Below are 17,340 nucleotides of genomic sequence, written 5' to 3' on the forward strand. Positions count from 1 at the left end.
CCAGCCTGGCCCACAAGAGACCCAGGAGAACAAGTGGGTACTGACCTGTCCGTCTGCGCAGGAGAAGGTTTCGGGTTCTGGCCCCTCTGTCGCTCTTGCTTGGGTGAAGAGAGTCTCCCAGTTGCCTTCCTGTCACGAGAGCCTATCGGGAGAATAAAAGGTGAGACGTTCTCACTCATCGCCACGGCAGGGGTTGCAACCCTGCCTACTGCACCATCTCAGCAGTGTAAGGATGCTACCTTCAGACCGACCACATCTTGCCAGCAAAAAGCCAAGTCCAACAGCAGCCATAAAAGGAACCTAGTGTTGTGCACCCCCCGTCTTCAGGGGGAGCAGAAAACTAGTCAAGACTGTGCCCCATGGTCAGCTGTACAGAACATCACCTGCGGGGAGCTGCACCGGTGTCCCTCCAGCTGCTGGAACAAGGCTCCTCCACCACACTTCTAGGCCATGCTTTGCTTGCAAACCTGAGGGGTAGGGCCAGCCCTCGCAGACCGAGTCAGTGCTCCATTATCCCCTGGCAGTTCACCCGGTTTGTGCGCAACAGGCACAGCGGCACCAGAGCTGGCTCCACGCTGGCCAGGTAACAGGGTGTACTGGCTTAAAGAGTGCTGGGCGAGTGCAGCTCTGCCGCTTTCGGAGCCAGCTGGGGCCAATCCACAGGCAGCATCACCTCCGTGTTTGTTCAGCACGAACTGAACCGTCATGCCCTGCCCAAACAGAGCTGCCGTGGGGACTTGCTGGTGGTGGGAAGCCCGCCGGGGTCCTGCAGCTGCGTTATCCGGCTTTGCTGCAGTGGGTTTCCCAACCACTGCTATCCCAGTGCGCGGAGAAGCAGTTATAGCTGCGGATCTGATCACAGCAAGTTACAGAACAGGGAAGCAAGACTCGGGGCGCAAACACTGACCAGCTTTGCACTGCGACACTACAACGCAGGCCGTACGCTGGGGGGTGCTTCTTGCTCAGTCCCAATTCATCAAGGGTACACTTGCCACTGGGAGGTGAGGCTGAGTTGCCTTAAGGGCTTGTGTCCCATTCGCTACTGCTTAAAAATGCTTTATGATGTACAGACAACAAATAAAGTATATAATTACATCTACATCTACGCAGCTATCAAACCAGCACGGTTTGCTAGGTCGGCCCATTCATTTATCTGCAGCTCAGCAGCAGCTGTGAACTAGATCCTAGTGAACTTCAACCTCACCCAGTCCCTTCCATGCTGCCTTTGCAGGAGTCGAATGCAACCCGGCTATTAGCACAGAAATTTTTTCTGGCTGGCACCCAGAGTCAACAAGATACACCTACAGCCGAGACAACAGGGAAAACAACATCACGTGTCAATGCTGGCTTGTACGTCAAAACCAGGCACCCCTGGCTGACGACTCCCCCCTACTTTGTTTTTTCAGCAGCGGCAGCAAGGGCTGGAGCGTGGCATTTAGGTCCCTCTCAATGCAGCGTGCTAGCTGGGTTTTCTGAGGAGCTCATACCACTGGCTGAGGATTCAGACAGGAGAACACTTGGAAAGCCTGTGTCTTTCTAAACATACGGGGCAGATCAGATTGTGTCACATGCAAGTGGGGAAATCGTCTCATTCATAGGACAGGTGATGTAGCCAACTATTGCATCCATCCTGGAGTCTTGGCAGCCCCTGCTCCCTTTCTAAGCACTGCCACAAGCCTTTCTATCAGGAGGACTGAGATCCATTGCGATGCACGGAAATATAAGGCAGAGAAGACCCTGGGATACAGTAAAGGAAAACCCTATGACTTCCACAGCCACATCCAGTGACATTACTGGAGTACAGGAGGCTGCTACGGGATGGATGTGTACCTAGAGCGGAGATGAGCACGCTGTGTCTTCAAAGCGAGGGCTTTTTTTTTTTTTGCAGTGGACTTAGACATAGTGGAGCCAAAGTACTCGCAACATGCACCACAAGACAGCAAGGCAAGGCCGGGTTTGGCCTGCCCAGGGCTGATCTCACCTCGCTTACTTCACAAACCGGAGCGTCTCACCTCCACCGTGTTTTTGCAGCAGGACGGCTAATACGCCCGCGTTATCTGGTGGCAATCGCGCATGCTGAGGTTTTGGAAGGACACATGCCTGCAATTAACCTATCCAGCGAGTGGACTCTTGCAGCTGAGACTTTCGCAGGACGTTTTTCGCTGGAGCACTGCCTCAAGCGGCAGACCAGGAACCCAGCCAGGCCAGGAGTCCCCGGGATGGCTGATGTCTCACCTCTGTCAGGTGACAGGTTCGCCCGTTTGGCTGGAGGAGAGGTCGGCCTGTCTTTGTCTGCTGGCTCGTATCTCTTCCTACTTCCTTTGTCAGCTGCCTAAAATGGAATTAAAACAGACAACGGAGCTGAGCAGCCATTTCCCCTCTGGGGAGGGAAGGAGGCAGAGATATTTCCTGTGACGGGTGCCCGTGATGCGCTGGCTCACTTATACAAATGCAACTCCTATTAAACTCTTTGTGCATACCAGTCCCAACCATCACCGGCACCATGTAATTCCCCTACCACCACACGCAAACAGCAACATCCTCTGCCACCGGGGCTAACGCTGCAACCGTGTTTCACGGCTTGTTTTCATAACTGCTAAGGACAGGAAAACAGCAGCATTTTGTAGGAGTTTTTTTTTCCAGCAGCACCAAGGATAGCAAACGTCAAGGAGGAATGTGGAGCCGTGCCTTCTTCCAGGGTCCGACCGTGCCAGCCGGTAGTTATGTGTAATTGCACGCTCCCCACAGAGCATGCTTCACAGACTCGATAAAGGCGCTTCACGTCATAGCACAGGGAAGTAGAGAAAACTGTGGCCTCAGACTGCAATGGGGAATTCGGACTGTCAGAAAAAAAAAAAAACCCATTAACGCTTCAAAAACAGGAACCTACACACGTGACTGGGGCCAACACCCTGCTCTGGCACAAAAGCCCATGTGGCTGAACTCTCCCACATGATCTGGATTGCAATCTCAGCCGAAGGCACCGAACTGGGGCATCAGGCTCAGCCGTCAAGTGGAAAGAGCCAGGCTCCCCACGGCTGGTGGCAGGCACCCTGGAGAGGCGAGGCAATCGCCACTTTTACCTCCTGACTCAGTGAATGACTCGTCAGCAGTTCGCTCCGGAGCGGGCAGTGGGAGGAGAGCTTGCTCGGAAGCGTGCGGGGAGCATGCTTTCAGTGGGCAAGGCCCCAGCGCATGTGGGACTGCGCCGCACACGCCTTCGCCTCGGTGCTCCGGCTGCAGCCTTCGAGAAAGCTGGGAAGAGCCCTTGAAGCTGCAGCAGGAATGTGCCCCAGGGGAGCCGCCAACACAGTCCCAAACTCGAGCCACCACAGGGTGTGTGCTGCCAGACTGGTTCTGTCTGCCGCCCTTCAATCCCAGCGGCAGACCTACCTGGCTGAGCTCATCCCGCCAGCCCGGAGCCTGGAGCTCCCCTTCCGCCAGCCTGGAGCCCCAGTATCCATCCCATCTGCTTCTACGGACCCCCCTGCAGAGGGAATCGCACCCACTCCACCTCTCACCTTGTTCAAGAGCGTCAGTTTGATCTCTTTGTGAGCGCTGAAGCCCCCTTGCTGGGACTGGGGGGCTGACGGCTGCTGGGTCTGGAGGACCTGCTGCGATTTGCTCCCCTGGGTGGGCTTGGCAGATTTCAGGAGCTGAGCGGGCACATCCCGTTTCCGCTTCTCCTCTTTAGTGCTATCTTCTTTTTTTGACTTTCCTGTTGAAAGCAGAGAGCAGATGCAGTGACTTGCGATCAATTCCTTTTGCCTGTCTGGCCTTTGGAAGGCAGGGCAAGAGGATGCTGCTCCAGGGACCGAAAAAGCCCACATCAGTTCGCATAGCATGTGTCCCCAAGGTTAAAAGATTCAGGAAACCAGAATTTCTGCAGAGAGAACGCTTAACATGAACAAAAAGCTCTTGCCACCAACTCTGCTACCATCTAAAAAGAACAGAGGAAGAGCAACATGATACTGGAGTCGTCCAGAAGATTCAGCATCACCTTACAAGGGTGAAAGAGAACAAGGCAAGAAGAGGGAATATCAGGCAGAACTCCCATGCAGGAAAAGGCATCTTTACAGCCAAAGACACATGGATGGAAGGAGTGAATATGTTTCCCCTGCTGCCTTCCTTCTCCACGGTCTCACCCACTCACCCTCTGCACTCCCCTGGTCTACACCAGCCACAAGTGTCTGCCTCTGGCTCAACAATTTTCCTGGAGCCCACAGTATCACCAAGCAAGCTGTGTTCGGATCTCTGCTCCCCCCTTCTTTTTCCAGGACCCTTTGAAGAAGAAAATATCAAACCAAGTACCTCTACCTTTCTTCTGCTGCGCTGGGGTCGGGGATCGGGAGCTGGCTGAGGAAACAGGACTGGCCAAGTCTGCGTACATGTCTTCGGAGTCAGCGCTGCGTACAGAGCTGCTGCTAGAGGAGGCACTAGAGACAGAAGAAACGCTGCTCACGCTCAGGGACCTGGAAAGAGCCAACAGCCCGTTACAGTCACGAATGCAACAAGAACCAGTCAGCGATGAGACAAACAGCTTTGTTTTGATTCCCCTGAGCGGCTGGATGTCAGAAAGCTGCTAAGGCTGGTAATAACCAGGAAGAGATAAAGGCTGTGTCTCCTGGGGTGCGGATGATACAAAAAAATCCCAAACATGTTAGATGCAAGTCTAGAAAGTACTGTTTATCTATAAACAGGATTAAGACAACATGTAAACAGGTCACTGTTTCCCCAGGTAAACAAAAAGTGAAAGCAGGGTGTGCGCTATCACATACAGGTCAGTGTTATGGCTCAGGTCAAGGGTTCCCTGGCAATGTTTTTGTTGTTTGGCACGCTTTTATTCATGGAGGCTTTAAAATCCCTGGAGTCCTACAGCCCACAGCTCCTGCCCAGCTCCCCAGGGTACAGGAGAGCCCAGCTGCCTGTTTTGAGGATGCACGTACTGTCACGACTGATAATGACAGGGAAGACGGCTATAAGATGGCTATCTTCTAATAGTGCTTATAAGATGGCTATCTCCTAATGGATTCTCAACATTAAAAATGTCAGGCAATCATTATATTAACTTAAGGCAGACTTTCTACTTAGAAATGTGTATCAGACAAAAATACAGGGCTATGTACCAGACTTCCCTTCAGGGGCACGCCAGCACCGCAGCTTCGCTATACTGAAGCGGCTCCAAAAATCCCAGCTAGCTGGGAGCCAGCTGGCAGCACAGCCACCGCCACGCGGGACCAGGCGTACGCTAACTCCATTGAATGTTCAGGCAGCCTCTCCAGCAGGTTCTGCAGGCCACACCGACGTCTCCAGCAAATGCCCTGCCAGCACGGTCCAAGCTCACTCGCTGGAAGCTGCCTTGCGTACGACTCAATGGGCTGCGGCAGCGTCAGCACAGACCAGCCCTGGAACAGGCTGCTAAGTCTCTACCCGCTGGCATCCCGACAGAGATGAGTTTTAAGAAGTCGCGTGGATTGTTGCAACGGTGACCCGATGAGCCAGGAACCCCTTCTCCAGGAAAGTTCCCGCCTACAAGGTTGTGACAGCAGGTCTGGTTTGGGCGCATCCTATATTTCCTATGTTCTCCCCTTTCCCACACAGCTGTAAAAGCAGCAAGCACGGCCCCAGTGCCACACAAGCAACACCCACGTTGAGTTTTTCCCATCTTTTCCTCTCAAGGCCCATACAGCAGGGCAGCGAAGAGCCAGCGCGCCCGAGCGCTCTCTGAACCTCTTGCATCACCCCTGCCTGATCTGATGAATGCGACAAGCATGTAGTAAACAAGTTTGTATTTCCGTAAAATAATGCGGATGTTGAACCTTGGAGTTTCACAGAGTTCAGATATGTGAATTACCGCTGGTTAGAGCCAAAGTCCTACTTAATCCACTAGTTTTACGCTATCAGTCTACTTTAAATCTGTATCACAGGGAAGCGTCGCGTTTCAAGGCTGCCTGTGAGGTTCCAGGGATTCCTGAGAGCAGACAGACGCAAAAAAACCCGAGTGAAGGACATGAAAGAGGTTTATTTCGTGGCTCTTTACTGGAGGGAGTTAGCTGTTTATAAAACCCACAGACATGTAACTCTTCACTTGGGGCTAAACACAAAGAGAACTGGCCACGCAACTTTACCAGCAAAGTAAAAATATCATTAGCTGGGCCTTTTAGGTATTTTCTGACCTACCTCTCCTGACAGACAAGCATCTTCCCTAAGGATGTTCAGAAGCCAGAGGTAATAAAGGTTTAGAAGAGCAAAGCTCTGTAGCCTGAAACTGTTAACTTGTAAATAAATTAGGATGTGGGATCACCCTGGCCATAAGGAGATGTTTTGGTCATAATTTAGGTTAAAATGGGCAATTTGGCACACATGACAGATTATTTCCATGAATGAGCCACAAGGACGCTATCGACGCTGTACCACTGTCACGATTCAGGACTCAGGATTCGCAACAGCACACAAAGAAATAATCTTGTTTTGTGTCTCAGTTACCTATAGCTTCTGATACTTGAAGCTAGAGAGAGCTTTCACTGCAAGAAACCACAACAGTTAAGAATAGTTATAATCTCCTACTTCAACCAAGATTATGAAGGTTGAGGCTGTACCTGGATTTCCTGGACCCAGACGGGGAGTGGGAGACTGAGGCAGACGATGATCTGGAATGAGATCTGGAGAGAGACCGAGACAAGGACCTAGATCGGGAACTGGAACCACTGTAGCTGCTGGCACTGCCACTGATGCTGCCGCTGATAGTCCGCCTGCAAGACAGCAAACGACATCCTCACCTCGCTGTGCTCTGCCGTGAAACGGGCTTAGAAGAAACTGCTTAGGGACAGTTTGAGCATGATGCTGTTCTCCTGTATTGTATACAAGACTGATGCTTTGCAAATGTAATTGTTTCAGATGTTCTTCTCAACCTTGCGTTCCCAGTCCTGAGGAAGCATCTGTTCTGAACAGCAGACGGTTTATGCAAGACTGAGCAATGCTAATGAAAGCCAGGCAAAGAATGAGCTAAAGCACCTTAATCCTGTACTGATACCAGGAGCAAATGCTTCCTACAAAGAAAAATTGCTAACTGCGTAACACAGTGGGACTACCTTTTATCTCAGGCTATACAAATAACGATAGGCATTTTTTGTGACTAACACACCAGTGCTAAGATAGAGCTGTTTTGTCACTTGCACCGCAGGGAGAGCGGAGGGCAGTGGGGTTTGTGTGGGTATAAGCATGAAAAAAACCCCAACAAACCTCAAGATTGGAATAAAGAATAAGGGAAGGTGGCTAAAGACATCCAAGATTACTATTCATTAGTTAAAGTGAAATGGAAGCCAGAACTGATGGAGCTTCTAGGCAAAAGAAACTGTTGTGACCAGTTTCCACCTAGGGAGACGTAACTGCTCAGCCCAGGCCTTTTCTTTAGGTACTGGGAAGAAACAGGAGATGCAATCCCAAGCAAAATTAAGAACTGACCTGGGATGCTTCTGAAAACCTGAATGGAGAGCAGACTTAAAGCTATCTTCAAAACACAATGGGGAAAAAACATCATTTTGTGATCCAAGAAAACCGTATGTGCCTCACTGCAGGCATAAAACTTTCTCAGTCTCCCTGTGTGCTTATAAAACAAACATTTCTAGTAAATACATTTCTTACACACCAAACTACTGCTTCCATAGACTATACTCGTAGGTACCGTACTGCTATTTCAAAACTTCTAACATAAGACAGATGCATGATGAGTTTCAGCTCTGCTTAGCTGACGCCGTGTCCCTCCAAGAACGGGCAACGCGACCTGCATTTATCCTGTAACATTTTTAAATACAGCACCACGGATTAAGCCTAATAAACATTTAAATGCAGAAAAGTGCTCCGTTCTTGAAAACCATCAGAAGCTCCTCTCATTTCAAATGCAAAAGGAGGAGAAAAAGGCAACAAAACCAGTTAGGAGGACAGACAGAAGGAGTCACTTGAAACATTCAAACTAGTCACACAGGATGAAGCCAGGAAGAGAAAGCAGAGCAGGGGAGCCAGCAAGCTGTGTACTGGGAGAGTTCTTCCTCCCCTCCAGCGGTACTGCTGGATGCTGACTAACCGGCCCCTGGGACCACACAGAAATACTCCCTCCATACTGGCACATGTTTAGAGTAAACAGGGCCCAAACCCATCACCATAAACCTTGACCCTCCAACACATCAGGTCTGCTCCCTGGACCAAACACACCTCTGCTTCCTTGCTGCGCAGCCTCCTCAACCAGCAGCTCTCAAACGTGACTTTTTTTTGCGCTGCAGACCCTGCTTTTTGACACATTTCATATATTCCACCTACTTTATCCCCCCAGCCAGCCTTCAGAGGCTGGAGCCACTTGCTGTGGCAAGTCACTAGCATTCACCCACAACTCCTTCCCTCTCTTCTTGTGCCCCTCCTGTGCCAGGAAACAGATTTCTCCTTTAATACTAGAGAGTCCTTGTAGTTGGTACTCCCAAGACAAACCCAGGATTTGCTCTATCTTCCAGGAGATCAAGCCACACTCCACCCCACAGCTTTCTTACCTCCTGGGTGGAGTCCTCGTCTGACGTTCCTTCCTTCTTGCCTCTCGATTATCGCCTGGTTTGGCTGGCTCCGGTGCAGCTGTTGTAATTTTAGTGAGCGGCTGAGGGACTGGAAGGGCAGCTAGTTTCTTCACAGATTTTTCGCTACAAAAATTAAAATTTTCACGTGCTTGATCAAACTTGGTAGATACAGAACACAGACCTTCCCAAAAGCAGTGAAATGCATTCACGTTTGTTGTTGACTAAATATTATATAGATACGATTACTGTAGCTAGAGACACATGCGCTAGTTCACCAAAACACTCTCAAACAACACGGGCTGCCCTAAAGGGGTCTGTTTGCCATGTCCTAAATCAAGGCACCTTTTCAGAGACAAGTTACTATACAACAGCCAGTTTTGGAGAACAAAGTAGACTGTGTGGAATCGCTGCTTCTTACCCCTTTGGTTCTGTGAATTTTTATCCAAAGTGTGTACGCCTACTTAAAATCTGCCAGTCAGGCTTCAGAATCAAATGTGCACAGTTGACGCAAAAATGCTCTTTTCCCTCACACGGATTAGCAGGGTGCAAAAGAGCCCGTGGGTGCAAACGTCCCGCGGACCCGTCCCTTGGCTCGCGTTACCCTGCGGAACGCGTGATGGGGGAGGCCATCGCAGAGGACCGCTACCCAGGGTTTCGGTGACTTTAGCTAGCACCCGCTACGCGAGACCGGGAATCACTTTGGCTTTTCAGCGCTGCTCATTTCTGGGCTCGGAGTGCTCCAACCTCGGCTCTAATAGTTGGCTAATGCTCAACATTCCCAGCACTGATGTCACGCCTACTATTAACTGAGGAGGAGGCGGCTGTCTGCATGCAAAAAGAGAGACTGTTAATTCCTCCTCTTGTGTTTAAGAACATCTGTATTCATCCCCTGCAGAACACAGGATTAAGTGCATGCAATGTTACGCAGCGAAAACAATCCCCATGCTAGCGCAGGCCGCTGGCTGGTGTCGTGCGTTACCAAACCAGCACTGCAATGTGCACCAGAAGGGTGTAAAGACATCGCTGCAGGCACAGAGCGTGTCCTTGAAGGGCTGAACCCTCTGAGTTGAGAAGACGGGGAAAAAAGAAAAAAAAAAAAAAAAAAGGCAGGTCAATAAGGTACAAGAAGTGAGGCAAAGGGGACTGTCCCATATTCTGGAGAATTCAGGGGGATTCCCACGGTGTAATTTATTTGTGGGTCACCTTAAAAGAGGTGACATCACTACGGTGTTGTGTCACCCTCTAACATATCCATAATTTATGATGTATTACAGGAGTTTGTGCAATAGCGACTTCAAGCATTTAAAAGAGCAGAAGCGCTGGCATAATCTGCCAAACCAACAGTTTCATAGCTACGGTACTGTTTTAATTTGTCTCCAATAATAGAAGTAGATGAGCCAAAACCGTTTCTTTATTCTAAGGCTATGCCTTAACAAAAGCTACAGCAGAGGAATGAATTAAACTTTCTTATAGCTCCTGTATAAATACATCTGCAAACACAAACTGTTTAAATAGTAAATCACGCATGTGTTTGAGACACCCACGTATCCATGGATGGGGGCCTCAACGTGGCACTTAGGGACACAGTTTAGTGGTGGACTTGGTAGTGTTAGGTTAACAGTTGGACTTGGTGACCTTAAGGGCCTTTTGCAACCTAAACGATTCTATATAATACTTAAGGATACCTGTACAGTTTAACTTGGATTTAACAAGTGAGACTGTCGTCACTTAATTAAATATGCAAAGCTAAGCACTCATCTATGCAGGTCATATTTTGCATCTTCCATTTCCTCCTTAAAATGTCAACCGGGTCAGAAGGGTCTGACTCAGGAATTAGGCTACTGTTCGGAGCCTCTGCCGCACTGTGTTATCAATAAGGAGATGAAGCCTTACCCTTTACCAGCAGGTGGTAATAACTCCCCTTTAGCCTTCGCAAGCGGCTTGTGTGGAGACGGTGTTGGAGAAGGAGAGGGTGAAGATGAGAAAGACCGTGATCTAGAAAGGAAGGACACATCACTCATCTCAGTCTCTGGGACTGCAGAAGCCTTTCCTGGCTTTCAGTGCGTTTAGCCACCACTCCCTCCTTTGGCTAGTGACAGCATCCCAGGAACATCCCAGGATATAAAACTATCCTAGTTTTATATTTGGACTCTGCTCAACAAAGCCAACTTCTGTGACCAGAGCAGTGGTAGACATAGAAAACAAAAGGAAAAAGTAGGGTTGGTGCAAGAGAGAGACTCTCTCAGGTATTCCACACCGACACCTGAGGCTTTCTCCATATTCTCTGTATTCTCTCCTTAGGGAGAATATGTCTACAGGGAAGCAAGTAGGGATTTTGACTTGCAAGTTCAGCCTGATTTGTTTCAACCTGCTCTATGTAACTCCTAGTGCAGTCCGCAATCCTTTAAACTGCAGCAAAAAAAAAAAAAAAAATCCTGGGAGAAAGACACAAAAAAAATACCTCTAACTCCATATCTGTAATTTCAGGAACACAAGGAGGAAAATCAAGTAGAGTGTATCAAAGGGCAAGAGCTGTTTCCTAAGATCAGGACTGACCAAAGAGGCGAGCCACTTACACAGCACGCCAGATGCTGGCGTTCAAGTGATTCACCCCACTGCCAAGACTGGAAGTACCCTTCTTGCCGCCTTGTACTTCAGCGAGCCAGACGCCTCGGTGACTGGCTTTCTGAAGAACAGTTAGGCACTCGGGTGTTCCTCACCCTCCTGCCTTCAGGGAGAGGCATGCTAATCAAAGCGCGTTACCTGTGCTTGACATCCTCCTGCAAGGAACAGAGCCTGAAATGGGGTGGATGGGGGAAGGTCAGCCTGCTCCCCAGAAACACGTACGCGCGTGCATTGAGATCAGCTTCCACCTGAGCCTCTCCTAGGAGAAGCCACCTCTACAGACATTGTGCGCTCCCATCGACTGCGTGATCCGCTCTGGGTATCTGTGCGATTTCAGCTCTGAAGACGTGCCTATCTAAGGAGCCAGTTCTCCTACTATGCATATTCCAGACTTGGGAAACTGTCTGCAGGGGCAAGGAAGTGGCAGAGTAATAAACATGCCTCTGTTTAATCAGCATGGGACACTGAATTGCTACTTTGAAGTGTCAGGACTATCCCAAGACACAACTGCATGGACTGCTTTAATAAAGAGATGTGATTTGCCTCTTTAAATAGAAATTCCAGTGCAACAGAAAATAGATGCCAGTAACGTCTTCCAATCAGAAAATGCAAATGACGGCAGCATTAATCTCAGCCAGGCTCCTACAACCGCGCAGCTACCACAGGCATGGGAAACAGCCCAGCCACAACAGCACAGTGGGTGGGGGGGTACTGGGGAGAGGAGGGGGTGGCTGACATATCTGCTTCATTCAACAACCAAACCAGCAGGCTGCCTTGCAGTCTATCGCATTTCCCTCACTCAGGAAAGTGGTTTGAATGTTTTATTTCAAGAGTTGGCTATTTGCTTTTAAGCAGCAGCAAAAGCAGCTGTTAACAAAGTGTTTGGAAAACAGTAAACCATCCATCACTTTCAAATCCAAGGAACCATTACCTGGACCTGCTGCCTGAGAAAGAGCTGTGTCTTGAAGAGCGACTAGAGTAAGAGCTGTAAGAAGATGATCTGGAACGAGATCGCGAGGAACCTGAACCAGAATAGGTGGATGAACGAGAAGAGGACCTGAAAGAGAAACATTAAAATTCAGTGCCTCTCGAGAAGTCCTCTGAGACCAAGTTCTTGTTTCCAGCACACTCTTCCCAAGTTCTCAAACACTGCTCCAAAAATTACTTGCCTCCTTCTTGGTGGTCTGCCAGGACTACAGCCTCTCCTCAGTCCCCCTTTTTCTTTTAGGGAGGATCCCGTTGTTGCTACTCCCTTTGTGCCCTTGAATGGGCCTCCTCTCCTTTAGCTAATGACCTTCCATCCCTTTCTGAGAATTCCTTCCACACAATTTTATGCCTTTTCACTAGACAATCCCTTGATGTGTTGAGTCACGCAGGTATGAGAAAACAGAAAAATCTCAGGTGCAATGATCCCAGCAAGAAAAGCTATCTGCTTCAGGAGGGCTTTGGTTTGTAGATCCATATCTTCAATTCAGAGTGTTCCTCATTCCTCCCTGATAATTCTTCCCCCTTTTTTAAGGAGCTTCAAAAGTTCAAGCGTTGGTTTCCCAGCTCCACTGCAGACCTCTAAGGCTCTGTCAAGCCTCCATAACCCTAGTTTTTCCCCAGTAGCATCAGCACGCTCTTCCTGACGTGGGCTCACCTCATCCCTCCAGCGCTCCTGGAGCAAAGAGGCTCCAATTCTTACAGCTGCCAACTCCTTCTGCTCCTACTATGGTCAGTTTTCATTCAGGTGAGCTAATAATTATCTGGACTGCTTCCGAGCCAATTTCCCTGAAGAATGGACTTTTACAAGGACCTGTCTTTTTGTAGTTTTCAACAGATCACATCACAGCACCCACAGTTACGTGCCCCCCTTAGTTCCCATCTCACTACCTATATGCCAGTGTCCATAGCTGTTACTGAGCAGCAAGCCTTGAACTGCTTTCCCAAACATCTCAACATCTTCCACTGACAAGAAAAGAGTCATGTCACGCTCCCTGACACACTAACAAAGGTCGGATGTGACACGCTCTTTGCCTTCACTCACCTTGACGAGCCAGAAGCAGATGCTGAAGAAGCAGAGGTTTTTCGGCGCCTACGCGCACGGCTGGGAGAGACAGAGACACCAAGTTTCTTTTTGGGGGACTTGGATCGGCGCCAGGGGTCCTTCCATTCATCTGCTCTCTTTGACTGAGTGGTGGTAATTGTGGTTGCCTCCTTCTCCTTCTTTGGTGGCTCAGGCTGACGGCTGGAAAACAAAGAGGAGTTAAGGAGCTGGGACTTTTTTTATATAGTAAGGCTAATAGAAGCACGTGGCCAGCAAAAGATCTCTGGAACTCAGCCTTCATGCCAGTACTAGCTCTTAGCCTCCACTGCAGGATATTGAGCATCATTTTGGGGTGATGAAGGGTTAGAAGAGCGATCATTTTGTACATCACTGACCGCAAACCCTTCAAAGCAGCAGTAGCTGCAAGTTTTGTGAGCTGCTTTGTCGCACTGACCAAGCGGTGACCTGCTAGCTGATTTCAGCCTCAGCTTTTGGCCTCCAAGGATCAGAAATAAGCACACGCAAGAGGGAAGGGAGGGGGAAACCAGGTTCTTCCTATGCTTACGCCAAGTAGCTAGGGCTGGAGCAACCCAAGCCTGGTAGGCAGGGACCCCGGTGCAATGAGAATACCGAACAGAGCTAGACTAAGGACAGACTTTCAGCGTGCATCTGAAACACCTTCTTGACGCAGCAAACTGCCGGAAACAACCAGTAGGCACCAAGAGGAGAGATTCAGCCTGAATTACTCTCCTACAGTTCCCTTATCACAACATCGCGTGGGACTGTGTCACAAGCTTTATCACAGCCAAGACGCATCGATCTGTTTTTACCCTTACAAAGGGGACGGTTACCTCATCAGCTGAGCATAAAGCAGTTCATAGTGGCTGTTTTATCACCATATGATTCTCTAGGTGCTCATAAACACCATCAAACACATGCTCTCCTATTGTTGACAACCATGAAGATGCGAGAGTCAGGCTGGATACCCTTCATCTCCTCCCTTCCCTTTCAAGGGCTCTAACTGCGTTTCCCCTTTTTTCTTTGGTTCTTCAGGCTTCCCTTCTCCTCCAAAACCCTCTGAAAATAATTCAGTACTAACTTTTCAGCATCTGCACCCGATAGTTCTTTAAGTACTCCAGGCTGAGTTTCTTCAGGCCTAGACTTTATTACCTCTCTTATCTATGGGTGATTTATCCCGGGATTTTTCCTCACCCTTACTCTAACCTGCACATGACTGTTCAATTACCTGTTTATACCCTTGTCCCTTGGGTTTTAGAAAAAGTTGGTGCTTGCTTAAAGGTTTATGAGGTCTGTTGCACTCATCAAATTACCAGTACAATGACGTGCTTACTCCTTTTCTGAAAATAATGAACGCTCTTGCTCTGAGGATTTGGGGGAGGAAAGGCACCTTCCATCGCTGGGTTCCGCCAGTACCACCCCATTAGTCACACGACTGAAGCAACCACTCCCCGCACAACTTCCTCTACCTTTTGAGATAAAAAAAGCAACCTCCAAGTTTTCTAATAATCCCATGGACTGCGTTTCTTGCCACAACACTTTTTCAACAGACAACAGGGTAATTAAAACTCTTAATTCGCAGCCCGTTCTGCCCTTTGAAGGCTTCACCAGTCACTAAGAAGTCCCGTCTCCTCCTTGCTTGGCAGTATTAAAACAATCTCAACACAGTTAATACCCCTATGGCCTTTCACCTCTTCCCCAACTCCCGAACTTGTATATGCTGACTTTAAAGTCCAGTGCGGTATTCTACTTTTTCTCTATCTTTGCTGATATAACTACAGCAGTTTTACAGTTTGTCCCACATCTATCTCAGTTGTCAAGGTTTAGGCTGGGCTGGCCAATAAAAGAACGACAGATGTCTTCTATTAACCCCTCGAGAGAATAAGGGAGAGAGACTTATGGGTTGAAAAAAACCCTTAAAAACAGCTTTCCCAGTGACAGGACGAGGGGCAACGGGCACAAGTTAGAACATCGGAAGTTCCGTTCAAATACACGGAAAAACTTCTTTACAGTGAGGGTGACAGAGCCCTGGAACAGGCTGCCCAGGGAGGGTGTGGAGTCCCCTTCTCTGGAGACTTTCAAGACCCGCCTGGATGCAGCCCTGAGGGATGTGCTCTGGGCAATCCTGCTCTAGCAGGGGAGTGGGACTAGATGATCTCTAGAGGTCCCTTCCAACTCTGAAGTTTCTGTGATTCTGTGATTAATGAAATAGTAACAATAAAAAGAAAATATAATTATATTAATAAGAAAATAATGAAGTATATACAAAACCAGTATCAAGTTCCCAGGATGATGATCACGTCACCTGCCAGCACCGGGGACTGGACTCAGCAGCAGACGGGAACTGCATTCAGGAACGCATGGATCAGGATCAAAGGCAGAAGAACAGAGTCCTCCTCGGATGCCAGCCATTAAAGAAGAGGCTGAGCCCTTGGATCCCTCAGCTTTTATCCTGAGCGTGACGCAGATGGGATGGGACACCCCGTTGGTCAGTTTGGGGTCACCTGTCCTGTCCGCTCCTCCATGCAGGTGCGACCCCTCTACGCTTTTCTGCTTCTGACCCTCCAACTTGGTAAATAAGAAAGTTACTTGACCTTGGTTGTTATAGGAATAAGTATAAGCAAGAGCCTCTCTGCATACCATTCCTCGGTTTTAACTATAAGCATCAGACCTTATCACTGCTAGAAGCAAAACACTGTCTGCAAAACATTCCTTTAATTTCAGAGAGTACAGTCGGTTAGGAGAGACTTCAGTGAAAAGTAAAATTACTGAAACTGGTTTTGTTCTATCTCAAACCAGGACACTGGTATACAGAGAATTTTATGGGAGGAGAAACTCTTTTACACTCACCTCTCCCACAAATCCCACTTCAGCTTCAGAAGAGGACACTTGCGTATTAGCACACAAAATTGCTGACTGCCTAGTAACAGAGTCCCAAACAGAGTTATGGCTCAGCATTATTCACCAGCATCTTCATTTAGCATCATCACCCTTCCCAGTGCTGCTCTAACGTACGCTATTTAACACAGCAGATGTTATTTGCAGTGGGTTGGTCTAATTTTCCATATTAGAGCCACAACTGTATCTGAGGAAGACCATGCGTCTGAGTACGGGGCTGAGATAAACAGGACCTATTATTTATACTCTGATAACACTAAATAGTCATAGCAGGGGTCAGGCTCTCGTTCCAGCATATGCAGTACAAACTCATTTTGAGGCCATCTTGACCTCTGGAGTATTTGCAAAGACACTTAAGTGCAAAGCAGGAAGGTCGGGAAAAGCCTACACACCTTACATCAAGCAGGTGACCCTGCTCTGGCAGGGGGTTGGACTAGATGATCTCCAGAGGTCCCTTCCAACCCTATGATTCTATGAAGCAGAAAGGAGGAGAACACTGTGCGAGGATGCTCATGGATAACACTATGTCCCGCTCTGATGTCCCTTCCCGAGGGATCACAGTCTGCATGCTTTGGGAAATTCAGGGGGAATATTCTGCTGGCACAGGTGGGCAGAGAGGCAGTACCCACCTCAAGACCTGGATAAACCCTGCTGAGTTTTTCACTCCAAGGTGACAAACATGAAAGCTAATGAATGACCTTGCCCCTCTCTCCAGGCTCAACTCTCTCCTGCAATATTTTTCAGAAAGAAAAGTCTCCTACAGAATTTATTCTCGGTCTCCCTCTCAAGAACACAACTTGCTCACATTCACATCCAACAGCAGCATAGCCTGGGAGCTGGACCTCAGCTCCGACCCCACGTGGGAACAACTTACGCTGAACTCCACAACTTGGGTGCGAGCTTGGAGCAAAGATGACTATGAAAGCAAATCTCATTACTTGCACCTATTACCTGGTTTGATGCAATTCTCTCTTGATGAAGTCACTTTCTGGAGGAAAGGTTTTTTCCCCAGGAAAACCACAACAGAAAGCCTCATTTCTGGATATGCTTTGGCTTTTTGACTCAGCAGTAAATGTGTTACCATACCGTAGCCAAGAAAGAAAGATGATGCTCGTGTCAGGACATTTTCAAAGTCTTTCCTCAAGAGTTACCTGCGTGCCCAACGTGTAGCGTCACCAAATAAACTTGTTTAACTTAATACGAGGGATT

At 48.6% G+C, this 17,340-nt stretch overlaps 1 protein-coding gene across 9 annotated transcripts in view; it reads right to left on the reverse strand.

Annotated features, from left to right (window-relative positions):
• ZC3H18 (zinc finger CCCH-type containing 18) overlaps positions 1-17,340 on the reverse strand; it is a 50,830-nt gene that overhangs the window by 2,989 nt on the left and 30,501 nt on the right. For 4 of the 9 annotated variants that reach the window (XM_074582711.1, XM_074582708.1, XM_074582713.1 and 1 more), the window contains 9 exons: positions 13,216-13,416; positions 12,118-12,243; positions 10,455-10,556; positions 8,541-8,684; positions 6,600-6,752; positions 4,318-4,472; positions 3,522-3,718; positions 2,236-2,332; positions 46-142 (listed from right to left, as the gene is read on the reverse strand). In XM_074582711.1, the coding sequence (XP_074438812.1) occupies positions 46-142; positions 2,236-2,332; positions 3,522-3,718; positions 4,318-4,472; positions 6,600-6,752; positions 8,541-8,684; positions 10,455-10,556; positions 12,118-12,243; positions 13,216-13,416 (1,272 nt within the window). Of the gene's footprint in view, positions 1-45; positions 143-2,235; positions 2,841-3,521; positions 3,719-4,311; positions 4,473-6,599; positions 6,753-8,540; positions 8,685-10,454; positions 10,557-12,117; positions 12,244-13,215; positions 13,417-17,340 lie in introns of those variants that run through there. The other 5 variants (XM_074582707.1, XM_074582712.1, XM_074582710.1 and 2 more) reach the window with 2 other exon arrangements.

This window comes from Larus michahellis, chromosome 4 (genome assembly GCF_964199755.1).
Source record: "Larus michahellis chromosome 4, bLarMic1.1, whole genome shotgun sequence".
Classification (NCBI taxonomy): Eukaryota; Metazoa; Chordata; class Aves; order Charadriiformes; family Laridae; genus Larus; species Larus michahellis.